Consider the following 27,347-nt stretch of genomic DNA (forward strand, 5'->3'; position numbering starts at 1 on the left):
AAACTCATTTGCGTTGCCCCTTCAGAGCACTTTGTTTTAAAAACACATACCGACACCATCTTGCCTTCAGAGGGCATGAAGGCTGGCCTGTTGCTGAGCCGCAGTTTGGTCTGCAGGGTGTTGAAGTTGATCTCCAGCTGGCATTTCTCCTGCACTTTCGGTGGCTTGTGGAGACGCCGGTAGTCACGGAAATCCTCCAGTTTCTGCTGCATGGCCTGCATGGTGTTCTCTGGGGCCCGGTTCTCCAGCCAGGGAATGGTGCGTCGGATCCATTCCAGAAGCTGCAATGAGACAGTGCCATTAGGAAGGAGAGAACAATCACCTCCAATTAAACATGTCCTGCTCCACACTGTTCTCTCTTGACACATTGTATAAAAGTACTGTCCTGCCATACACACACTTCATTGCGTTTCTAAATGGTGATGTAAAAAAAANTTGGTTTTGTCAGTCATTTTATTGTACTAAAATAAAGTAAAGATCTGTGCCACAAGCTGAACTCCTGACAAGAGGGCAAACTTTGAAGGGCAATTTTAAGAGAGGAATCAGGAAGTTATTTCTATACCAGGCGAGTAATCAACAGCTGGAAATGGGATATGGGAAGGTGGCAGAGGCCAAGCAGTTGGAACTGAAGAAAACTGTTTGATGTCAAAATGGATCACTTTTCTTGTGATCTTCCAGTCATTCAATCTGCTGCTAAATCAACACAAGGGAACAAGCGCCTTTCAATATATGAAAAAGCCACCCTTGCACTGACTTCGTCATAGAGATATGAAATGTAAAGGCTGATAATTGGGATCTCAGATAAAGATATACAAAAATAGAAAGAAAGAGTGAGAGAATAGCCATTCTATAATCCACCTAATGGTAATGCTTGTCCATTAAAACAAACTTCTACATTTTGATCAATGCAATTCAAGTGTGTGTTAAAGCTATATTTGGCTGTGTTCAAGTGATGACTACTTACAACTTGATGGATTACATCTCGGTTATTTCAAGCTCCTTACTTCATTATTTATCAAGAAAGAATGGCGTGGGTGATTGTGGAGATGGGAATGGGTGAAATTAGTCTATACATGAAAAAAAAAGGAGGAACGTTCCAAACAAAGATTTTTATGGAGCAGGATTTGGGGCTGTTGCTCCAGACCTTTTCACCTCTAATTTGGGGATCGGAAGGTAATGGCAGCAGCTCAGATATGAAGAGGATCCAATGGGGGCTGTGCTCTGATCTCTGCCACGCCATTTACCTGAAGAAACGTCCCACTTTTCCTCCAAGTATGTGAATGACCAACGTAGGTCTATTAACTTGGCGAGTGCTTGTGGAACGCGCACAGAGTGAGACTGAACAAAAGTAAAAGATAACAAGAGGCCAAGTGCCAGCCCCGCCTGCCAGGTGGCTTGACGATTACACAATGCTCCAGCCTGTGCTAACTTCATCTCCCTTCAGCCCCTCCAATTTCAGAATGGAACACACTTGTGTTCAGCCAAGCGAGATATCACAATGCAAATTACAATTTGTATAGTGCCTTTCACGTGGGGAGGACGTCCCAAGGCGCTGGTGATGGACGTAGCGTCCATCATATTGACACCCTTCGTATTGTAGCGTGAAGGGTGATGTCACCAGAAAAATATTAGTGAAAAGCCATGTGGGGATTTGGTCCTAGCAAGGCTGCCAAAGACTGCACTTTGCTAAATTAAAACAGGACTGTTTAACTCCGGCATTCACATCTGCACCGGGCATTTCAGCTTCAAGCCAACGTCCCTCCAACTGTAAAGCAGCACTCGCGCAATCAAAGAGAACCTCTTGAGCCTCACATCAGTGGCCAGCTTCTCGTAATCCTCCATCAGCTGCTCGTTCTCTTGGTTGACGGCCAAGACTTTGCAGATGCGATTGGCTGCTGTCTCTGCCTGAAGAAAGGAAAGGAAATCGTGAGCACGTGCAAGCACATAAAACTCCCCAAACCACAAAGCATATTGCCCCCACATGTGCCACTCGCCCAGTCACCAAAAAGGAACCTGTATCATGCTCTGTTAAATTGGGGAAGCCACGCGACCACCAAACATTCTAAACACACAGCAAAACCACAGGAATGGGACATGTTTGGGGCCAATTTTCTCCCCTTCATCCTCTTCTCCGGAAGGAATCGAGTGTTTCTGGGCTATGGTTTCCCCAGGTGTCAATGGCTCTGCAGTGTCTATTCGCATTCTTCCTTTGCCAAACAAAACAGTGAGTGTTGGTTGTCTGGTGGGCTGTGTGCAGATGACATGATTGTGCCTGGGACACAGGGTGCAAGACAGAGCTCGAGGTTGGCAGACTGACAGCAGCCAGGATTTCTGACTCAATCAAACTGACTTTCCAAAGTCACCAGAGTGAAACATGTGGGGGACGGGACTCTTCAAAACTCAACAAAAGGCAGTTCTATTCCATACACTTTGTTTGCTTCACCAGCTAGAACATGGACAAAATGCTAATTCGAGTGATTCTGTTTCAATCTAAAAAAAAAATTTGCTTCCTGTTGGTTACTTTCAAGATGATATTAGTGCACTGAAGTATAATTTGAAGGAACAGAAAATGTAGACCAGCCAACTCGCTTGGTCTTGTTTTGCTCCCAACCTATACAGCCAATTCACTTTACAGTATTATTCTGTGAAGCGCATGGAGACGTCTCAACAACTTAATAAGGCGCTACATCAAATGCAACGATTATTATTTTCAGGGAATACCAAGATGGCATCCGGCTGTGTACTAATCCTGAAAAGCGGATGAGGATGCAAATAAGGTCCCAACGGCTACGATAGTGCACTTTATGCAGCACAGTGAACGTGCAGTAAAGAGGCCGGATAGACATACCGGGTCTTTGGCAGCTCACTGTACCGACCAAATTCTCCAGTCATCTTGGATTCTCCCCCTGCCACTGGGCCAGGAGCTCGCTTATCAAGACCTGGGGCTGTGGTTCGCACACCTGCCTCCCCACTACAACAATATCAAGCGCAAGCCTTTCTCAGCAATTTTTTTTTAAAAAAACAATCTTACTGGATTATCAAGGGATTGCATATTTTTATTATAATGTAACTGCTACTAAAGATGTAGAGATGAGCAGATCTTTACACTGCTGCCAGAGTAAGTCATTGGGATGAGTAGACCCATTGCAATAACACTGCTGCAGTGAACCTGTACCCACCAGCACAAAGCCTGACGGTCACAGATGGCAATAAGAAACTCCAGATGTGTACTACCAGCAGCAGTTGGGAACAACATTCCCTCAAGGAATTGTGGAGTTCAGATTGACACTGCTGGAAAAAGAGCAGACAATGGGTCTAAATTGCCAGGTTCACAAAAGGAGCAGTATTTGGCAAATCCCAGATGGGTTTACAGCTGAACCAAAGGAAATCCATTTGGACACAGAAGTCACAGAAATCGGAACTGCGATCGGCATCTGAGAGGCACTCGAGAGGGTCAGGTCTGATGGAGGTGTCAAGTGCAGGCCAGGAACTTCCGAACAGGAAGCAACACAATTATTGGAAAGAATGTTATTTCTGCACATTTTCTAGGGGATGGTTTCAGAGCAGAGGTCGGAGATGCAGGGACACCCTCAAGGAAAGGACCGGAAAGGCAGGAAAATTGGTTTTAAAAGAGCCGTCTTGTTTCATTTAAAACAAACAAATACAAATGTATCGGGGGATTTTTAAAAAAATTAAGTACAGAAACGTGTGAGAGAAAATGCTCGCACCTCCAAAAAATAGGAGTACATTAACAATATCTTAATTAAGTAAAGAATGTATTTATAAAACAAATAGAACTGTTGCACTTCATTCACAGTCCAACTCAAATGCATCTCACAAACGCGAATGAAATAGGAAAGCCGAACATCAGCCCAGCACCAGAATATCAAACAAAGTGAACCAGCTGTTGGAACAAATGAGAGTTTTTTGTCTCCATGAAATAATATTTATGAGGAAGGGAATGGAGGTTTGCATTAAAATGCTTTGGCAAAGGTGCAGTGGTAAGGAGCATCTGTAGATGTGGCAACAAAACTAACAAACACACTTGTTCACATCACATCATTTACACGGGGATGCTGTCTACAATCACCAACAAGCGTTGCGTTTTTAAAACATACAAATTATTTTTAATTGGCCTAGGACTGACGAGCAAAACAAAATGCGAGTGGGTGGTCAAGCGATTAATTTAATTGAACAGTCAGTTAGTATGAGCACACTGAGACATATATCCTGAACAAGGGATTTAAAAAAAACAAGCAAATCAGGTTTATAGAGAATAGAGGACTGACCATGTTGCAGCTAGTTTGATGCCTAGCACCCAGAGCCTCTTGGAAACATTTACTATTGACATTTTACGTTACTTGGATGCTTAGTGGGTCAGCAGGAAGAACTGATCCATAGAAACTGCTTTATCCTTTCTAGGGTGCGTGAGAGCTGAAAGTCATTCAGTTGTCAGGCTTCCAGTTCAGAAGTCATTTAGAGGAATAATAAATTGATCGGGTGCAGGTTGCTGTTTGCCACCGGCCACTCAAAACCAATATTGATGTACTCAGTAATATTCTCATTTAGCAGTTAAATTCCATATTTAGTTAAGGGAGATAAGAGATTGTAAATACGCATGCAGTGATCCACAGCAACTGCACCAGAATCCATTCCAGGTCACTGACTGGTGCAGTAGGAGCCAGCTGTGTTGAACAGGATCGAGAAACTGATTGCGTGTTGGGCAAATGGAAATATCTCGGAGACTAAAAGCTTTGTTTTCCCACCGCAAACTTCTTTCCCTTTTTTCCCTGAAGTTGTTGAGTCGCGCTGGGGTTCTAAATTAACTAAGTAAAAGTAAACATAAGTGATTATGGGCGGATGGGGAGGGAAAAGAGGAACGAGACAAAAATCATTGCTGAAACCCAATTCTATTCTCACTCGATGTCCACACAAGGACATATTTCAGCAGGGATCACTGGATGTACTAGAGGCATTAACACCAACCTGACTGGCATGAACTAAAACAAGAGATTTTCCAAACTGGTTCCACACAGGTCATGTGTTTTGCAACTAAGGAGTTGATTGAGCTCCAACGATCAGTTTTTTAAAAAAATGCTATTTTCTGATAAATATTGAATTGAATAAAAAAAGACTTGTATGTTATTGAAGGCAGAACAAAAGAAATCAGTGAGAAAATTCATGCACGATCTAAGGAGCAAATTCAGAACGCACAACGTCAGTGTAAGACTGTAAAACACAAGCAGCAAGTGTAGTGAAGGAAACCTGCCACCAGACCCAGGTCTGTACCTGCACAGCAACATGAACAGAATGAGAAGAGAAGGAAGCTGCTCATGTGACATTTTCCTAATGAGCAACAAGAAAAAAGTTCAGAGAGCAACTGACATTTAGCATTTACATCTGTACAACTTAATTTGAGGGATTAGCAGAAGCCATCAAAGCACAATCATGGCTTCTGTGCTGCATCATTCACATGAACTGTCCCCCTTGATGTGGAAAAACAATTTGTGTTAAAAAGAAAGGCACGATTGGCCTAGTCAATAAAACCAGACTTTTAGAAAAAAATAATCTTGTGCTTTGTACACATTCTGTCCAGAAATGGATGTGAATAAAAACTTCTCCCTCTCCTTCCAGGGAGATGAGGATGGGTAGAACTGTGGTGAGCAGAGCAAACCTAGCACTCTTTTTAAGAAACTGATCATGCAACACTGAACGTATATTGACAATCTCACTGGTTTGTGGTGGAGTCAGACATCCTTTCACTAGGGCCATTTGTCATGAACGACTGCTCACTGCCACACACTCACTGCATAACCAACCATTACAGACCATTCAGAAATTCAGTCACTTCAAACCAGGGCAAGAATTTGATGGGAAAGACTTGATACCACGAAAAGAATAGAGTCAACTTCAACATTAATGTAATGCAATTTAAAAAAAAGACCACAGGCCAACTTAATGCAGTTTGGAAACAATTGATCACATCACACACATCATTTGAACAAAAATCAATTCAGTACTTTGGCAAAGCCGGAGAGAGGGAAAGCAGGTGGAGGGGAATGAAATAAAAGCTACCTAAATGCAAATGAGGACAAAGGAAAGGAAGAACATTTATAACTTTATATCAGAAATTGCTGGAGGGTTAATAAACTTATTGCTGGTGGATTGTGCCACCTCCGAAGTTAATTAAGCTGAATTATAGCAGGTATCATAGGTGGTGCGGGCGTGTGTAAGCAAGACTTATTAAACAGAAAGGTCAGGTCATAAAGAAAATATTTAGTGACAGCGTAGAATAGCTGGGAATGATCATTCCTAATGAAAAATAGTGACCCTTTGGGAATGCCAATAACATTTTTCACAGTTGTTCTCCTTCTGGTAATGAGTCGTGTCTGATTCAGACACTGAGTGACAGCCTGACAGTTCCAGTGGCAAAGCACTGGAATTCTAAAGAGAGGTCATCCTAGAAAAAGTCTCATTATCGAAAGCACTCAAATGCTTCTCCTCGGTTCTGCTTTGGGACAAGACAGAACACCTGAATGTCATGCAACGTGGAAGGGAGGGAGAGAGGAGAACAAAGCAACACAATTACTCCTGTTGTGGGCATCAAAAAGCTGTCCCAATTGGGAGAAATATAGTGGGGGGGAGAGAAATTATGACAATTTTTTAAAAAAAGGATTAGTTTGGCTGTAAAAAAAAAATCCCTTATGTGAGCAGTTTACTCAGTATAGTCCCCAAAATTACTACCAACTAGTATGGTGACGTGTACAAGACTTGACAAAAGCAGTTCAATGACGCAGTATGAAGATTTAATCCTATGCACTGTGTTGAGTCTCGTCTTATAAATAAGACACACTCAGCTGGGCAGGCATCAAGAGGCCAGTTAAAGAGAGGCACTGGCCTCGCAATAAGGCATTCAACAGTGGAAGAAAAATAACTTGGAAATGTTTTCAAAATTAACTGGAAAAAGGACTCATTGGGTAGAGAACCCAATATTATTATTATTATTAATATTAAGGGAGCACAGAGTGGGTGCGTTTACAGCACAGACTTCCCACCCTCTGAGAAAGGATGCCCTTCTCCCTCTTTTAATCATGCAAATGAACTAAAACGTGGGTGGGCAATTTGGGATGAGTGGAATGTTATTACATCTCGATCAAATCAGATTTATAACCAACCAACTGAGGTCCACGGTGACCTTGGAGGATCTGGGCAAAGGCCACATTTTACCAGTAGATCCAATTTCTAAGGTCTCCAGCATTGTACTGGAATCTAACGCAGGAGGAACGGAGAGGAAAAAGGCTGGTTTGTCAAAACAATCAGGAGAAACTAAGGAGGGGAATTCTACAGGGGTGAGGCGGGCTTCTCACCTTCTGCGCACCTGAGAACGCATGGTAGTAACATGAAACATAGGTCATTATAGCCTTTTCATCCGGCCTAAGCGTGCTCATAATATCTGTGCAAAGGAGACAAGAAGAGATTGAGAAAACAAAGTGAGCCGAGCTCTGACCAGAGAGGAATCAAACGCTTGCCAAGCATGCAACGTGGGACATTCTTACCAAGAGCAGAAAGTTCAGCATGGAGGCTAAACACACATCAGCTGAAGAACAGGAAGGAGAAGGGAGTGGGAGGAAAGAAAAGCTTGTGGTTATCCAGAGAAGTTTTTAAAAACTGTTGGAAATCGCATGGATTCCTTTTTGGGGATACCTTTTGGGCTCCTGAAAATGCATGGTAGAAGCTAGAGACATAAGTCATGATTGCCTTTTCATCCGGGCGAGCTGTACCCACAATGTCTGTCAGGAAACACAGGAGAAAAGCCATTTTAAAAAGGAAAACAATGTGTTAAGTTATTAATGGTTCAATTTTACTAAAATGCCAATAGTGGGAGAAATGCGATTTTTATTTTTTTGCTTTCACACTTCCAATTGTATTTCTTGGCAATTGTTTGACAGCAGGAAATACAAAGTTCACAGATCACGTGGGACTCACAGCTGGAGGTCTGTCATGATTTAGTGAGTCTTGCATTTGCATTAAGTCGACTGTCCAGATTCAGCGAAGACCATCTTCAGCTATTCAAAACTTCTTAATACCCAATGAATCCATTTACCTACAAACTACACAATCACTCCACTATAAATCCTGTGACGGACTTTAAGCCATTCCCATGAAAGGTACTATACCGAATGCAAGGACTATTACTATGTACACACAGAGCTTTAACACTTCACAATTATCTATCACTGTTTCAAGCCAATTGTCATGGATTTTCCAGAGCTGGAAGGCAAACCACATTTATCAAAAACAGATCTATTTTGTGATACATGTGATGGAAACAGTGCCCTCCACACTATGCCTCCCCACAATCACGCTGCTCTCAACGGTGATGTCCATGAAATTGAGCTCTCGGGTTTCCATCCCATTTCTATCAGATTTCAAAAGCTTATGGCTCTTGAGCTGGTTATCAAAACTTGTGAATGGACAAGTCTCACTTGTCACGGCAGGTGGCAGTTAAGTTCAGCGGTTGCAGTCTTCTCTTCCCCTCTTCCCAGCCCATAATATTCCAGGAACATTAATTCTAGAGTCCAGCCTGAGAGCTATTTGTGTTAAAGTTCTTTCAATCTATTATACAGACCATCATCCATTCTAAGTTTAAAACACTGCACTTAGACATTGATGAAGAGGTGGGAACAAAGGAACAGAAGTAAGTAATTTGGCATACTGAATCGGCTATGCAATTTTAATAAATCATGGTAGATCCCTTTACAAGCCAAGTATCCAACTATCTCCCTTTTAACCATCCCTTTTGATTCAGGATCCATAGCTTCTGAGCAGTACAGTTCCTATTTTCACACTTTCCTCTCATTTGCACATTATGTAATGCATTAATCCATTGACCTAATTGGGAAAGCCCCAATCCAAAATGAAAAAAAACACATGCAGTTGAACCTCAAAAGTACCTCAAACACACCAATGCTCGGACTATTCAGCATCAAAATTCATGCTAGTCTAACAAAGCCTATTGATCAAAAACAATTTTTTTTAAGAAGAAAGACGCATAAAAATGGGAATAATGTGTATGCTCCATGCTTGGCACAGCAATGAAAATGTTGCCTAAATAATTTAAGGGTCACCAATAATTGCAGTTTTTAAAAAATTAAATTTATTGCCTGTGCAACCTTATTGGTTCTAGCTGATTTGGACAATGTTTGATGACCAGAATTTCTGTAGTTGCATGAAAGAGCGAGACTGTTCCTCTAGCTTCTCAATGCAAATATAAATAAATGAATGCAGTGTATTTGTGGGCACCTCTGCACTATCACTGCTTTTGTGTGGTTTACAGATGGGCAGAGAGTAGCAATCACAAAACCCATCACTTTAGATCAGGAAATATTGTGGAATTCAAATACATGCCCAATTATGCACATGGATAAATGAAGCACAAAATTCCAAAGGCAATGTTCTTACTCATTCCAATAACAATCTAACCACAATCCCAATAGCAACTTAAAACAGCACAGCTACACTGAGATTTGGACTCAGCTGTATTTGCAAAAGCCACTGAGAAAGTTGCCCTGTTAACTCTGCTGTCATTCGTGTTGCAGGAGCAGCTGACTGGTAGTTACCATGGGGATATGCGTGGGACAGAGATATTGACTTGGTTATTAGTTGCACAGTTAAAAACAACTCCAACCTCCACACGTCGGATTTAATCGGATTTAGATCAAATGTGGTTTGACAATAACCCACAGATTGACTGACGCCAATAACTAACAGGGACCTGCTCACCTTCAGCATCCAACATTTTGGGAATGTCCAAGTATTTTTCTGCCACATCAAAGGCGGTGTTCAGATTTGTAAGCGGGTCATCCTGAAACAACAAGGTTAAAAGTGAGCAAGGGATTCAACCCATCGAATACAAAGCATCTGCACTTTATAAAAGTGCTAATGCGGTCCCTGAACAAGAAGAAATTTGTGATTTGCAGTTTCACAATCAGAATCCAATCTTTACCCCACTGTCTAACACCAGCATTTTACGGTCAATTCACTGGAAAGTGATCAAATGCCCTCAACATTCATGATACCTTACGGTTTGATGAAACTTGTCAGGGTGATAATCTGTTTTGTGGGAATTAACACTTAGTCAGCTATGGGAAAGGGGCAGGTAAATGGGACCAAAAGGATTGCTTTCAAGGGTCTGGCACAGACACAGTGGACCAAATGGCCTTCATCTGTGCCGTAAATTTCTATTAGTCTAAGCCATTGGCAAGATCACTCTCACTAATGAGTATGTTGCAAAATGGAAGTGACCCTGATTTACAAAATGCAGGGGAAACAGCATTAACATCCCTCTGAATGTTTCTTAAATCCGATTTACCACATACATGTGAGTTCAGATGAGTCCAGACTACATGCCGGACAGACGATGTATAACATACAGTGAGCGAAGGCAGCTGAAAAATATCATGTGCATCCGTTTGTGATGTGAAAAGCAAAATGCGTTAAAAAGCCTTAATCAGTGTCCTAAACGCAAGGTCATGAAATAATCTGCTTAAGGCTGATCAGCAATCGTCTTCCGAGAGGCACCTTTCACACATGCGGTTAGAATTCACGTAGAATGCAAAAGTATTTCAGCTTGATAAGTAAGCAGCTAAGCCAATCTTGGCATCTTTGTTCTGGAAAATTCGGAGCTGCCCAAGATTTGGTTTATTCAAGCTGAGGCTCACAATCACACTTTGTAAATATTTCCTATACCCTCTTGCAATAAAATAAACAATTTTTATTTCAAGACAGTTTATGACGAGGACTGAATGTCCTATAGTTTGTGCACACTATGCATGTGTACTAATCCCTGGGGCCTGGATCCGAACCAATACAATTAGCAAGTAATTCCTGCTTATACCGGGGCTTACTGAATGGATTTTAATTTTTACATTTCTAGCAGGGTTTAATCAGGACAGTTCTGCATCAAGTGCAATCTATGAACTGCAAATCAGCACAGGGTCATTACTCAAAACCATTTGTCACTGACAGATCCAGTTATTTCACCAGCTCATTGTAATATCTTGCCAGGTGTGGAATGATGACAAGTCTGCACTATTGGGGCATTTCGTGGAGTCCTGTAGCTCAGTGGTTAGAGCACTCGCTTTGCAAGTGAGAGACCTGAGTTCAATTCCAGGCAGAGGGCGAAACCTTGGGCAAGTTTCCTTACTCCACACGCCTAATAATAATCCCTCCAAAACCAAAACAATAATAAATTGGTCATTTTCAATCTACGACTGTTTGTGGGACATTGCTGTGCGCAATTGGCTGCCACGTTCGCCCACAAATATACAGTCAATTCACTTTACAATGTGTTCTGTGAAGCGCTTTGGGACGTCCTCCCGACGTGAAAAGCGCTATATCAAATGCAAGGATTATTATTATTATTATTATTTGCACCAATACGAAGTTTTTAACAAAACAGAAAGTGTTCAAAATTTTTTTTGTTAAATCATGATTTTTCTAATTTCTACACGGCACAAACCCTTTAACTCTCAAACCTTTCAGACGATTTGCATTGAATTTATGTTCTGCCAACTAATTCACAAAGAAAGAGTTAATGAAGGTTCAGAAATGCAAATTATAATTGAATATCTGATCATCCTCATTAAAAGTACAACGTGAAGGAGAGTAAGAATGTAAATCGTTGCAAACCTTTCGCAGTTTTGCATAGTCAATGAGCTCTGGCCGATGTCTGTGGATGAGAGCACAGAATCCAAGGCCATCTTTCCAGCTGAAAAGTAGTAGCACGAAATAGATAGTTACCAACAACATTAACATTTCCTGAAATGGTACACTTTTAACATAAGAATAATCTCCATTCAAACTGTAACACCTCTTTGAAAAACACCACACCCTTCTCAGATCTGTCTGTCTCCCACACCACACAACAATAATGTACTGAATATTCAGGTGCCAAATCATAAGAGCAAGCCTCAAATCATTTGTCTATAGCAAATCCCTGTGATCGATCTCACCCACACATCATTGACCAGATATATTTAGATTTTAGTTTCTATCAGAACTTGTTCGATTTGGATTTGACTTAGTTGATCCATTGTATTGCAGCTCACGTTACTTAGCACACTGAACAGAATTACTCGCCTGAATTGTCTGATAACTGCTTCAAATTAGTATTTCTATTTTATTATTTCTTAGCCATGTTTTTTAATCTAATATTCCTAAACAGGGCAACAGCAATGTCAATGGGGTTACCTGATGTGGAAGTTCTGAATGTTCACGTTCTTATAAGGAGCAGTTTTACGCTGACACCACAGGAGGAGACCTTCCTTTGCAGATGTCTCTGCAGAAACCAGATGCAAACTTTACAGCAACTATTACTAATATCTTATAATCTTTGGGCAAAGCAGCAGCGAAAAAAAAGTGTGAAGAAATAGCGTGAGTTGATCGGCATTTTGCATGGAGTCCTCAGAGTCCAATCTCTAGATGATTTCCAAATGTTAAACCCAACCCGAGACTCAGACTTAAATCTGTTTCTCACTGAGCAGGTTTTTTGGAGCCTCAAATGGGATATTTAATAATAATAATCCTTGCATTTAATATAGCGCTTTTCACGTCTTCTAGACGTCCCAAAGCTCTTCACAGAATATACTGTAAAGTGAATTGACTGTATATTTGTGGGCGAATACGGCAGCCAATTGCGCACAGCAATGTCCCACAGTCGTGGATTGAAAATGACCAATTTATTATTGTTTTTTTTTTGGAGGGATTATTATTAGGCGTGTGGAGTAAGGAAACTTGCCCAAGGTTTCGCCCTGCCTGGAAGTGAACTCAGGTCTCTCGCTTGCAAAGCGAGTGCTCTAACCACTGAGCTACAGGTACCACATCTATGACCCATTAACCCATAGATGGTTTTGCTCGATCAATATACAGGTCTGGGAGAAAGTCAATCTTTGTTCAGCCGAATATCAGTTACGTAGATGACAGGCATCAGACATGTGTCAATTCACTTATTGATTTTGGATAGTGAGGACAAGTATAGACATAAGATTAAAATAATTTAATACAGTAACAAAATAATCCCCAACAGCAAACTGTACCTTCCACTGAGATATCCTGGATGGCAAATCGAAGGATGATTGTCCAGATCATACCAAGAGTCATCTTTGCATTTCCATCCACAATTTCTGAAAAAAAAAGCAATGAGTAAGCAAAACTCAAAAATCAACCCACCGATAGAGTTGGGCTTGCATTCTTAACCAGTGAGGGGATTAACCATCATACTGTTTGCATGGCTATGCAGGACACTTGACTTGGACTCTTACAGTTTCAAAGAAGGCATTGCAAAGATGCAGTCCATGTGTAAATGTCAAAATTTGAAGTCCCAAATGTAAAGGGGTGTGCAGCTTCAATAAAAAAAAGTTAGGCTGGCTTACACAAGCTTTATGATTCCAGGAAAAGGGCACACCTCTATATCAGAGGAGCATGCTGCAAGCAATTTCAAATCTACTATTAAAAACTCGAATTGCACACACTTAGATAAAATTATACTACTGGGGAATAACAACAAGCTGCTCCTTTGTATTCATAAAACACGTGAACAAGCATTAAATCACAATTTTGTATTTTCTGTTGTGGGAGAAAGGGGTAATCAGCTATCAATTTCACACATCCATTTACTCGCGATTCAATTCTATATTGGCAGCTCAAGGTCATTATTTTGAAGCGATGTATCATCAGCATTTTGCAGCTCCACTGCCAGAATCTCTCAATGAATATTCATTGCCTATTGATTATGCAATCTGTTTTGCAATTCTACCAAAACAATCATGTTAATGGCTAATTATCCCAAACTACATTCAAAGTGCAAATTGGAATTCAGATTATTCAGTCATTGACTTCAATATCAAAATCAGACATTGAGGGTTTGAAATAAATAAATCTTCTGAAATTACAAAATTGCCTGCGTTTCCCTCTGCCAGCATTTTCTCTGCCATCCCAAACTGGTGAAACACACTCCGCTTGTATTGCACTGAACAACACGCTCCCAAACACCTTCATTCCCTTGATTTTTAAATGAAAAGAGAATTGAAATGTCGAGTCTGCGTATACAGTACAATGTTTTGTCATGCATTTCCCACCCAGCTTGGGCTCTCCCTAAAGTGCTTTGGACATTCTATGTAAAAGGTGTTGTTCCCACTATGGCCTGTAGGCTGTGTTTGTGAAATGTTTTCTTCCCCTGAAAAGATCTACTCTTTCTGAAGCTGAACCTTAACATATGCAATTACAATATAATACAAATTTACATTTATAACAGCAAACTACAACATGATGTTTACATTCAGCTTTTTACTGTTCTTCACATGAACTGTGAAAAGTTGAGTGATAGAAAATTATACTATTAAGCATGGAAAATTACAGGAGTAACAACTGATTATGTGTTACACATTTAAAGATTAACGCAATTAACTACAGTCAGGGATAGTTTCAGAAAATCACCACCAAATGAAACTCCCAGACTACCACATCAGTTCCTTCCATGATTCCACATAGAACAACATTAGCAAAAAGCTGTCTGCACTGAACGTGATTCTTCAATCACACAAAGCTCATTAAGAGGAGAACCAACTACAAGAAATGATGCACACTTTGTGACAAAGGACACAAACCTTTCAAGCACAGGAAAAGACAATCTGATCCAACTAACACTTTAATTTGTGACAGACGCTGGAAGTCTGTTAGTCTTTCAGTAATGATGCTCTGCTAGATTTCCTTTCTTATTCTCAACTTCCTAATGTTTAACTGGTGATCCCCAGTTTAAACGTTCATCGGCCTGTGCAATGATGGAATATATTTAGCAAAATTATATTTGCATGCCTTCCCAAGCAGCTCCACACATACTGTATCTGTTCAAACAGAGCAGATGCACTAGCATGAGATGGTGGCAATGTGATCAATGTGCTGGCTGAGTCTGTGGTTGATTTCTACACAAGTATAGAACGCTGGCCGAATAGATATTGCTCAGCTCTACACTAAGATAAGTCACTTTGAGGGCAAATTGTGCACTTATCAGCACCAGCTGAGATACTACAAAGGCTTTCCTGAGTGAAGACGACATCCTCTAAAAGTCTCCTTACTTTTAGCTTTCGACTGTTAAGAGGGTAGAATGCGGAGTTTATTTTAAAAAAGGGAGAAAATCTCTCTATGGATGTTTTTACAGTTAACATTAAGCAAAGTATTTCTTTGCTCTACCCTCCCATTCCATGACTTCAACAGCAGTGTGATAAAAGTAGTCCAAATCCCATCTGAAAGTGAAGTTTCTTTCGGAGTGCCTGGATGCAATGCCGAAATGCAATAAAACATTGATCAGCAGTGATGCAGGCAGGCATTGTTTTTGACTGTGGCTGAGATGCTCAGCCTAATGTCACTCACTGGCCTGTACTATACTTCTCCTAGATATCTAAGACAGACCAGAATGTTGCGAATAGATAAAAAAAGATACACAAAACAATACAAATTTATATTGATATATAGGGCCTTCACGTCAGGAGGACGTTCCAAGGTGCTTAATCATGCACAGCTCTTTTGCTTTTCCTACAGCTGCCTGATAAACTGAGCTGCAGTAGCCTCAGAACTCAGATCCTATCCAACGTTGCTCATTAAGTTGTTCTGCAATACCAATGTGTCACAGCAAAAGCTAAATAATGGGACAATTATTTGCCTTCTGTCCTCTAGAAAAATGAGTTTGCTCCATATCAACCAAAGAAAGCATCATTTTTTGCACTGCAATGTAACCAAGGGCGGGAAGAAAGGAAGGGGAAACTGAGCTTATGGCCCCAGATCCCTGTGTTATTAATGGGGTTAATAAGCTGAGTGGCGTGCATTGAAAATTAGAGACCGGAAAATATCTAAATAATGGAAACATGATCCAGCATTTAGACAAACGTAAAAATATAAGGACCTGTGCTCGCAGCCGTTATCCTATGTGAAGGCCATTGTATCAGCTCAAGCTGTCGTTGCTGAATCATTTTAATTCACGGAGCTGCAGGGCTAACAAGGAAGGAATTACAGAAATTGACGCCTCACTCTGTAGACAACATGAAACACTTATATGTTTAACCGCTCCAATAGACCAAGCTGATCCAGCAATTCGAGTCCAGTTGGCAGGAACGAGTTACAACAGCAGGACTGCATCCACATGCCAGTTTACTGCCAACATGTTTATTTCAAGCATCTCCTTAGTGTTGGGAACTGCCTTGGGATCAACTCTCAGCAAAGAAACCCCAGAGAAAGCCACACTGTAGAATTAGCAAATTATGTCAGCAGCATAAATCATCTCGACCATTATTCTGTATATTAAAAGTGCACACAAGTTCCGTGGCGTCCTGCCATCGCAGACCAGATAATTCTTTCCCAAGCAGCCACTGAACAGAATATCAATACTTTCATAAATTGAGGTTAACCCTGAAAACCAACACGCTCAGCAGGTAGACTGCCCTAGCTACATAAGCTTTGTGATGCATGGTTATTCTTTTTTTAAACACACAACTGAGGCCTCAAGACTAATAAGAAGATTTGCTTAGACATCTCATTTCAATTTGCTGTCTCGGCAACACAAAGCCAGAGAAAGCAAAGGTGGAGGCAGAGTGAGTACGTGCATTAACACAACCCAAACAGAGAATTACTAATTGCAACGAGAGACAACGAAGGAAGCACAGCTTGAGGCAGTGTGGGTTCCCAGCTCCATTACAGTTCCATTACAGTTCCCAGCTCCATTACAGTTCCCAACTCCATTACAGTTCCATTACAGTTCCCAGCTCCATTACATCCCCAGCAGTTATAGTTGGGAGAAGTCAAATTAAGAGAGTCCAGGATTTGACAAAATAACAGTGCAAACAATTCACAGCAAGTCAGTCTTAAATTTTCAAAATTTAAATTAATGACAACTGTGTCAGCGAATAGCTTCTTTGTGAACATGGCAACAATTAGCTTTCATGACCACTCTGATTTTATCACCCTATTTACCATATACTTGGAATAGCCAAGCAATGCTACGGATTAGTTCTGAAAACATTCTGCAGTTTCTTTACAGAAGGTTCCTGTTATGCTCTATGTTGTGGGTATTTGTGGTTTTTTGTTTCACAACAGAAAAGCAACTTTATTTTGTTACAAATGGACCTGCTGGGAGGCTGGGAACCGGCATGAGGAGAAGATTCAATCTACAGAGCCGATCAGAAGCTCCAAGAAAAGCAACTAAAATCCAGATTGTGGATATGTGTGTGGAGATGTGTGGGGGGTGTGTGTGGGCAGGATCATACTAGGTTAAAACAAGGTTTCAATGCTCACGTTCACAGGATATTGCATCCAATATTCATTATCTAGACACATAATTTAAAAACTGATCACCTGAATGAAGTAATGAAGCACTACAGGTACCATGAAATCCTTCCTAGTCACCCATTGCACTAATCTGTGCATCGAGGTCAGCAATGTGCTTACAACACATTCTATGGACCTCTCATTCATACTGATGCCTTATTTATTAAGGAACATTGAGCAACTCTGACTGCACCCAGAAATGTGTTAAATACCAGGAGCAGTGCAGAAGAGTGCCATTCTATTTGAATACTGTACAGTACAGCTGGCCGAAGATTGCTGCTGGGAAGACAACAGCCGTATCATTGCAACTTCAACATGATAATCATGTATGACATTTATATCCGACTCCAGAGCTTCAGGAATTACTCGCGGCTGGTTACTTATACACTGTCAGACAGGTATCTATCTGATGGTGCAATTACCACGAGTAAGACAAAGAACACAGGGTTTTTAAACCTGTGTGGCTCAATCCACTGGGAACTGGGTGTGAAACTATTCACACTCATTTTGAACTATTACTCTTAGATCTACACAATGAGAATACTCAGAATGTTGGTTTGTAACCGTGATGGGGATGATACCATATTGCCACCGTATTCTCACCTTCAGCTCCGATGGAAACCAGCTTGACCCCCTTGCTTGCGATGAAACCCAGAGCTTTGTTGACATTTGATATTTTATGTACACGCATTTTTCCTCTTTCGGGTTTAGCCAAGCGTTCGCCTTAGAATAAAAAAGGCAGACATTAGGCAAGCATCAAAACGTTCCCCATTTATTCCCCCAATCCCTCCCCCTCCTTACAAGGTCTTTCAATCAGCTTCACAAGGGATAGCTCATCTGCCAAACACCTCCTGAACTGAAGCCAATGTTGAGGGCAGTGTATTTATCAGCAGGAAGCACATCTGGGAGTGTATTATACATTCTCAGGATGTTCTGCTTCTGCTGGCTGCTTCCTTATGTTACATATCTAAAGCTGTTTTTTTTTAAAAAAAGCACTGCAATGCTAACGTCAAGTTTATTTTCTGTTACAGCAGCAGCCTTTACTCAATGCAACTTTAAAAAGTCAATGATAAAACTACTAATGAGCAGTGAACACAGTGGACAATTAATCCTGGACTGGGACTAGGGATTGGGGAGTGTGGAGGGTGGGGTGGGAAGCAGGGTGATCAAAAGCACGGTCAAAGAGGAAGGTCTTGAGATGGGTCTTGAAGGAGGCAAGGGAGGGGGCGAGGCAGAGGGACTGCGGGATGGAGTTACAGAGGGTAGGGCAGAGTGACAGAAGGCCCGCCTGCCAATTGTGGGGCGGGTGAGGCGGGGGACGTGAAGCAGGCCGGAGCTTGGTGAGCAGAGGGAGTGGGCAGGATGATAGGGGGTTAGCAGGTTACAGAGGTAGGGAAGAGCAAGACCATGGAGGGTTTTGAAGGTGAGGATCATGATGGGAAGCCAGTGGAGTTGGGCGAGGATGGGGGTGATAGGGTCACGGAGCCTGGTGTGGGAGAGGACACAGGCTGCAGAGTTCTGGATGATCTACAGCCTATGGACGGAGGAGTTAGGGAGGCCGACACAAGCAAAGAGTTTGCATAATCAAGCCTCGATGTAATGAATGCGTGTATGAGGGTTTCAGTGGTCTGTGGTGTGAGACAGTGGCGTAGTCGGGCGATATTGTGGAGGTGGGGGAAGGCAGAGTGGATATGGGGTAGAAAGGATCGTTGAGGATCAAACAAGACGCCAAGGCTCCAGACTGGCTTAGTGAGGTCATGTTCACATCTATAACTATCTGAACCATGCCAGAAAGGAAGATGTGCTCAAACACAAACCAGACACAATGAACGAATGAAGCTTTTTTTTTTAGTGAACAGACCCATTGTCACTCAGAAAAGCCTCACACGGCTGTGATGCCCAAAATAGTTCAGATTACAGATCACACTGAATTTACAAAACAGACTTCAATTTAGTCCAGATGACTCCTCCCATCTTATTAAACTTGGATTAAGCTCAACAAAAAAAACGGCAAACATTTACAGCAATTCAATGAGTGATGTTTTAAAATGGAATACATTTCAAAACATTCCTTCCTCCATCTGTCCTCACCCATCTGCAAGTTCACTCCCAGGCCTAAGAACTTGCACCAGACCTCCACAATAATGTTTTGTCATCTTGCAGCTTCGGACCATCTCAGAGGAAGCTCCTCGTACTTCAGTTAACGTGAACAAAGCTGCACTACTCTCCGAAGCCCTCAACTCGTAATCACATCTCATCATAATAATAAATAATAGGTCAGGGCGAAACCTTGGGCAAGTTTCCTTACTCCACACGCCTAATAATAATAATCCCTCCAAAACCAAAAACAATAATAAATTGGTCATTTTCAATCTACGACTGTTTGTGGGACATTGCTGTGCGCAATTGGCTGCCGCGTTCGCCCACAAATGTACAGTCAATTCACTTTACAGTGTGTTCTGTGAAGCGCTTTGGGACGTCCTCCCGACGTGAAAAGCGCTATATCAAATGCAAGGATTATTATTATTATTATTATTATTATCATAATATTGCACGTCAACTCAATGAAAGGGATCCCTGGCAACTGAAGGAGGAGACAGTTGAGCAGCGGAGAGGATAACTGGATGATATTATTGTGTTAGAAAATGTTGCATTAGATACAGGGAGCCAGGATCTGGCGAGTGAATACATTCTTTTCCCTATTAAAAATTAAAGTTTAAAGGGCCTTCCTATACACAATAACATCTTGCCAAACAGTGGGGGGGCTCAGTAGCTACAATTTTATTTGACCATTCTTCATTTGGCAAGAGGCTTCACACAGTTTTCCCTGCATAAATACACTCAGTTTTATATGAATTGGAGGGAAAACAAAAATGAATATATTGCATAATTACAAACAAGTAATTTCAGCTTGGTTACTACTGGTATAGATGCTCATGTTAAAGTCCAGGAAGCCAGCGATCCGAACAGTCAAGTGGATGGACCATCCGGATAGGAAAGTTTGAATCTCATTCTGTGCTGATTCATCTGATTTCAGATAGATCAGGTGCAAGAATTAGTCTCACAGTCCCTGTGCTCGGGAGGAGATAAAACATCTAGAGTTCTTGCTCCTGGTTATTATCCAGAGACCTTTATACCAGAGGGCAACATACAACTGTGGAACTATCCCTTCAACAAAAGCAGGTAGGGACTGAACAGAGGGTGAACTTGGAACTCAAGTGCAGCTAAACATACCAGAAATAACCTCCAGCAGAAGCATAAGTTTAAGGCCATCTCGAAAGTCCTCATCGATGTTCTCGATCTGTGTGCCTGCCTTGCGTAGGTGAGAGTTGCACCAAGCTGTGAATGTCTGTAAATGCATAGAAACTTCAGGATTAGACAAAGATTTAGTTGAAAGTTTTTTTTTATATTTCCAACAAAAAAAGAGATTTTTCCACCGTTTTACTCATCAAACCCCACCTTCATCCAACTGTTGTCTCTGGAACGTAGTACACTTGGAAAAGTTTCAACTTGACAAACAGTTTATTATTATAAACCTGCAGGGCCTGGCAAAACCTACAAAGTCGCAGTTCCTGATCTTTGAGAAGTTTTGGTGATGGAGATGAGGAAAAAAGTCCAGAAATGAGATATTCGAGAACAATTAATGCCACTGCAAAAGCTTACTGAATAATACCACATTCACGCCAGGTTTATTTAGGATTCAGCTCATGTTTACATTAAATGTCCTCTGGAAGTGCATATCCAGTTCAGAGCATGTGGCATCTTTTGTAGTTCACAAACTAAATTTTCATCCATCTCAAATCGCTACTGTTATGAGATGGAACACTGTTTTGATCACTTCCCAGGGAGTGCATGTCTTTTCAAAAACCCAAATTGCAACACACTACAGAGCAAGTGTGAAGGCACTCAGAATAGGACAGCACACCTCAAATACATCCCAGAAATAGCAACAACAAAAAAAACCAATATGAATTAATAGTTATCTGCCAAATGCTTCATCATTTTCATCATTCGCACTTCGCCTTCGCCTTCACAACAAGGACTGGAAAATTTTCCTTCCTCTTCCCCACCCCCCAAATTACTGCACACCAACCTCAAGAAGTCCAGAGTACAAATACTTTTTCCTCCCTCCACCAACGCAAATGTAAAGTCAGCTTCAAGGAGGTGCACAACAGTGGATCAGTCAGGGAAGAGTTCCTGCTTCTGCTGACTGTAACACCACAGTGACGGCTAACACAGACACAAACATCTCCCCATTGAGCCACTCTCCAGTGCAAAACAGCCATACAAGCCACATTCACACATTCAGAAAGTGATTGGTGATACATTTACAGAGGATAACAATATCTGCTCTGCCTGGGTCAAAACCTGTAGGAGTAGGTTTTTCAAAAGCCTTCAAAATACCTCCCAAAGAGAGTCCTGCTGGAAATCTTTCCCCTCGACTAATTCTCTCAGGAGAGGCACAAGGGTACCCTGCGGTTTTGTGAGGTGGAAAGTAATCTGACAGAAGCCTCGGGCCCAGAATACACAATAACTCCAGTTTGCAGATCAATCCCTCCTCCCAAACACAAAACCCATGGGATTATCCTTCCCTCAGCTCAAAGGTCACATCTCGATAAGAAGCCCTACCTTCTAATGCAACCCCCTCCCCCCATCTCTCCCCTCCCTTAACATAAATCCGAACTGTTTTTAAGAAGTAGTTTGCCTTCTGTTCTGTTGATTAACTAGTGTATTTAATCTTGTCTGAAGGGCGTAGTCTGTAAAATCTCTGCCTTAAGGCATACAAAATGTAATAACTGAACTGTGAAAGAATCGCTTAGTAGTTAATACTGCACTATCCAGTTTACGTTCCCTATATTGACTTAAGAGTGGTTTTCTTTTCATTTATTGTGTTTTTCATTTCCTACCCATTATTTTATTTCCTTAGAATACAAAGGAATTATATACCCCAGATCACAAGGGAATACCAATAATAAAACACCACCCGTAATATAAATTGACTTTCTAGAAAGCGGGACAGTATCTTTTTTTCGCAATCTCTCAGTACAAATAGTCTGCATTATCGTAGTCTCTCAGCTGTTAAAAGCTTTTAACGCACATCATTATCTAGTAAAAATGCTGCTTGTGGTCAATTTCCTCTTCAAATGGTAGCATTATAACTAAACCGAACAAAAAATAAATAAAACTCCCTTTGCCAGAAAGATAGAGAAAATGTTCATCACGTGTGCTGAGGAACTGCGGTAAATGTGGTTTGATCCCCTCAGACTTCTAAACTGCTTAATCCTTGCATTTGATATAGAGCCTTAACACATCATCAAAACATCACAAAGTGTTTACGCTCAATGTGGTTATTAGTGACTGTTATTTTATTGAGGGGGGAGGGGGGGGTTAACGAAGCTTCTTCGACAGGAAACTGGGAGAAATTACTTTGCGCTTCTCAATAACTAGGTCATGAAGTCAGTTGTAACAATCTTCGCAGTTTGTTACCACAGGGGCAGGAAACACAAATGTAAAAGCTAAGGTAACCACATGGCAGAGATGTCTTAAACTCAATTCAAAGTAGTTCAATTTAAATGTAAGTTAACGGAAATCACTTTAGAATGTGTATGTATTTTGTATACATTAAGGATAGGTTTGCATTTTGAAAACAGCAAGGATGAATATTTTACATGAATATTCTGGGGTTTTAGCATCATTACCTTTGAAGATCAGGAAGTATCTATGCAGAATGGGAGGGGTCAAGTGTGCTATAAGGTAGGCTTTCCATCGGTCGAATGGTGGGGCTGATGAACTGAATGACCTGCTGTTGTTCCCTTCTTTATATTCTTGACAAAATTCAAAACTGCACCATCAAAGCTCCGTTTTGACCTCAACCTTCAACTTAATCAATCTTTTTCCAGATATTCAATGTGACAAAGTTGGGGCAATTTCAGGAGGCTGGTCCTAGTTTTACAATAACATACAAAGTAACGCAATTAGGACCACAAAAAATGGTTTAAATATCCCTTCAGGCAGGTAATCAATAGTATTGCATTTGTGTTTAAATCCCATTTCTTGAACCAAGATCTGAGGGTATTGCCCTTTCTAGTGTCAATCACAAGTAATTCAACCAGCTTGTTCAGCACATCATCTGGTCGTCCTTGTAACACCAACCTACCTCTTCATTACGGTTAACAGAATAATATATTGTACAGTCCGATCACAGAGTGCAATGCCTGGAACAATGTGATCAATTAAAAAATGCTGTATAATTAACCCTCAAGATTATGGGCACCCTAAGGGCAAAGGTATCTGCCTGCAACTCAACTGCTAGCACTGCTGAACACGGAAACAAATTGCGAAATAAAACAATTCTTCTACAGCCAATGTTGAAATGCATCACTGTGCATTTAACAAATCACATGATCTAGCATTTGAAAAGTGTGTGTTACACTCAAGTCCAAGGTTCTTTTGTACAGCTTCAATACGTTGGAGGAGAGACTCGTATTAATTGGGCCCTGGAATCGTACAGCACGCTCAAATAAAACGGCAAGCCATGGAAGGGAAGCAGCAGCTGAGGAAACGGCAGCCATTCTGGACACAACATCCACCTGGGTCTCAGTCTAAAGTCAATCCACGCCAACTCAGTGGACCTGGCAGAGAGGAAGAGTTTTGAACGTTTAGTGTTACCAATTGAGATGTAAAGCAGGCATCTCTTTGCAAGGCTGCACAGATTGAAACAGCCGCTGCTCAAGAAGTTTTCAGGCGCCTCCGAAACCACCACATCGGTTAAGTGCTTGTTGCCAGACATGGATTTTCACAAATTTTAAATTACATTTCTAAGAATATTTATGGAAACCACAATCAAGGACATGACGTACGGCACTACGTCATTGTTCTTCTAATGATGTGAATTAGTAGTACAGTGCTCCTTTTAAAAAATAAAGTTTCTGTGTGTTTTATATATTGAGCTCACTGTTCTATTGTATGAGTAATGTAAGCACATTTCTGGAAAATATAATATTTTATTATCGAAACTAATGGAAAAAGATATTTTGTGCACCACTCATTCCGAAACAATTCAGATCCAGAGTGCTTCAGAGTTGTTGATGCAAGTACTGCAAATGATCTTTGCAATCCTTATCTGTGAGTACAGAAATAAGCATCAAAGAAGCTTTTGGTGATTAGAAATTGAGAAATTGTCATTACAGTTGGGATCATGTTGAATCAATATTGTGCAGCAATGTTCCCTTCAGGTGCAATGTACAACATACTGTGTTATTTTGCTCTGCAACTACAGTAGTCACCAGGCAATATTCAGAAGCAGCTCAGGGATGACTCATCCTCCAATTTCACACCCTAAACTCCACAGTATCCTGCTGAAATCATTCTTGATCAGGAACTGAGCAGATGAGGAAGCGGGGTGAATACAGCCCACATCCTACACTTTGTGTACCATGTTGCCATCTACATCATATTCAAGGTTCCGCTTCCCATTGGCCTGCCTTTTCTTCCTTCCAACTCTCAATAAAAATTGCCTGCAGCTCCCGAGATTCTGTATAAACACAAGCTGTTCAGCTTGAGCTTTGATGAATTATAAACTGCTGCTATTTGCTGCATTAGTTCGGCCTGCGAATTCTCCAGTCTCAGACGTTTTACAGTCTGCTACTTAATATACCAGTGTGTTGCAGGAAAATCACTACAATGTTTTAAAATAAACATTTGGAAGCAATTGCTCCCAAGAATAAAATCACAAAGGTAATTCTGCTGGAAGGAGTATTTATTTATTCATCTTGAAGTTTTTATTTCTGTACTTTATCCGCTTAAATATCAGATGCACAAAACCAGTAGTCGATGCAAATACAGTTTTGTGCACTCTCCTGTCTCAACAACCTGCAAACAAATCCAACATACACCGTGAAGAATACAACAACAATAATTTACACTCGTATGGAGCTTTTCACGTTGAGAAATTGTTTCAAAGTGCTTCACAAAGACTTGAGAGGGAGCCTTGAGCTGGGAAGCTGAGGGAAGAGAGAGAGATGGCTGAAAACAATCAAAGAGGCAGGTCTTCAGACAGGATTTGAAAGCAGAGAGGGAAGAGGAGTGATGGAGAGGTATCGGGAGAGAGTTCAAGAGGAGGGAGCAAAATGTTTGACACTGCCTGCCAATGGTAGAGGGGAAGGCACGTGGATGGAGTGGCCAGTGAGGAGGGAGTAGAGTTAAAAGACGATCACGGAGTGACTGTAGAGGCATTTGAAAGCGAGGATTTATATTGTCGGGTGTTTGTAGAGAGTGGAAATAGGTAGGACAGCAAACAGGCTTTTGGAAAGGTTGTCTAGTAATCCAGTATTCACTTGTCAAAGAAAGAAGTATTTACTTCTTGCTCATAGGACTGAAACAGGATCTTTGAGAAGCATTACAAAGTAAAAGAATTTTGAAGGGTTGATAAAGAAAGTGAAACACCTGATCAGTCTCGATCACTAATAGAAGAACATCCTTGGAAATTCCACTGCACACTTTGAACGCAGTCACTGCACTTTACAGTATATCCTGTGAAGCACTTTGGGATGTCCTACTGATGTGAAAGGCGCTATACCAAATATAAGGATTATTATTATTATTGACACATCAAAGAAGCTACAAAATCCAAAGCATTAAGCATGTTGCTCACATACGTAAGTTAAATATTGGAGGTAGGTCATCATTTCCTCCATCTCCACCTCCATATTATGAATGCAACACAACAGCCAAATGTCAGTAGAGGAAATTAGCTACACGAGTCAAGATCTTATGATATATTAAAAGCAACCTTTTAAGAAGCATCATCAAGAGAACCAAATATTCCAAATATTGGGTTAGAATGTTATCCTTTAAACTCCCAAAGCCTTGGTTGAAATCCAGCCCAAATTGGTAGATCTAATGGTTATAAATTCTCTTTACACATGAGTTCAATGTTTCCAATTCTTAGGAGAGAGAAATGAAAACTTAGTGCCGATAATTTGCCATTGAGTAGATCATCTCCTTCAGGCAACCCAAATTCAGGGATGTCCAGAGGAAAATGACAATTAAGTAGTAATGCTTTAATTTTCATCTGACTGCTCTCTCTAATCTGAGGAAGCAACAAACAAAGGAAGTTGTAACAAACTTTGGGGCAGAATGGCTAAATCAGTATTGGGTTTGTTGTTCATACAATCTGCTCTTCAAAATCCAAGAACCACCTCTTGTTGCAGGTTCTGAAAGCCATGGAATGCTTCCTGCGCTCAATCAAGAAACTCTGTGAGGTTACCATTAGTACCTTAGTAGTTAAGCATTTATTTTTTCCTCTTCTCCACACCTCCATCTTCAACCAACAGCGTAGGTTGATGATTTGCTCCCAGCTCTCTGCCAACACTGCTTCGTGACCAGCTGCCATCTGGTGTGTTCAGGCAGGCCAGATTGATTCTTTCACTTATTTTCCCACTGTTCCCATGGCAAACGTTCACTCAATCCTATCTCTCAATAAGAGCAAACACCAGGAAACCACCATGTCGAGAATAGCAATCGTTCCTGCTATAGAGCGAGGCTACCCAACTACACCGTCAAGCCACCCAGGTCAGGAAACCTCAGTACCCCGACAGTCACATTCCACAGGTAGACTGGAATAACCTGATCAGTGAACTGTAGAAATTCATAGCACACAAGGCAGCCATACTACCTGCAAATATCCCAGCATCTCAATGTTTCATCACATCTATTCAGCAACTTCCATCAACGTTTTTAGTAGTCAGTTGCTTCAGCAGCACGGAAGCATCAATAAAAGAAATAACTTATTACAGTATAGAATTTCACCTCTGGGCTTTCCCAATGCTTAGAGAGTGAATGCACCATATGGTGATGTTGAGCCATACAGATTAACAAGGTTCCAGGTTTGATCCCTGGTCTACGTTAATGATCCCAGTTGTGAATGCTCTACAGTTATTGGCCTCAGGGCATGAGGCTGAGATGGAGGG

The 27,347-nt window shown here is 41.1% G+C and overlaps 1 protein-coding gene across 3 annotated transcripts in view; it reads right to left on the reverse strand.

The window, feature by feature from the left end:
- The window catches only part of LOC103175234 (actinin, alpha 1), a 66,038-nt gene that overhangs the window by 15,483 nt on the left and 23,208 nt on the right, over positions 1–27,347 (reverse strand). For all 3 annotated transcript variants that reach the window (XM_007888124.2, XM_007888123.2, XM_007888122.2), the window contains exons 2-10: positions 20,611–20,725; positions 17,980–18,099; positions 13,098–13,184; positions 12,253–12,340; positions 11,692–11,770; positions 9,784–9,865; positions 7,705–7,790; positions 1,813–1,905; positions 51–281 (exon numbers count right to left, since the gene is read on the reverse strand). In XM_007888124.2, coding sequence (XP_007886315.1) covers positions 51–281; positions 1,813–1,905; positions 7,705–7,790; positions 9,784–9,865; positions 11,692–11,770; positions 12,253–12,340; positions 13,098–13,184; positions 17,980–18,099; positions 20,611–20,725 — 981 coding nt within the window. The remainder of the gene's footprint in view (positions 1–50; positions 282–1,812; positions 1,906–7,704; positions 7,791–9,783; positions 9,866–11,691; positions 11,771–12,252; positions 12,341–13,097; positions 13,185–17,979; positions 18,100–20,610; positions 20,726–27,347) is intronic.

This window comes from Callorhinchus milii, unplaced genomic scaffold (genome assembly GCF_018977255.1).
Source record: "Callorhinchus milii isolate IMCB2004 unplaced genomic scaffold, IMCB_Cmil_1.0 Scaffold9, whole genome shotgun sequence".
NCBI lineage: Eukaryota > Metazoa > Chordata > Chondrichthyes > Chimaeriformes > Callorhinchidae > Callorhinchus > Callorhinchus milii.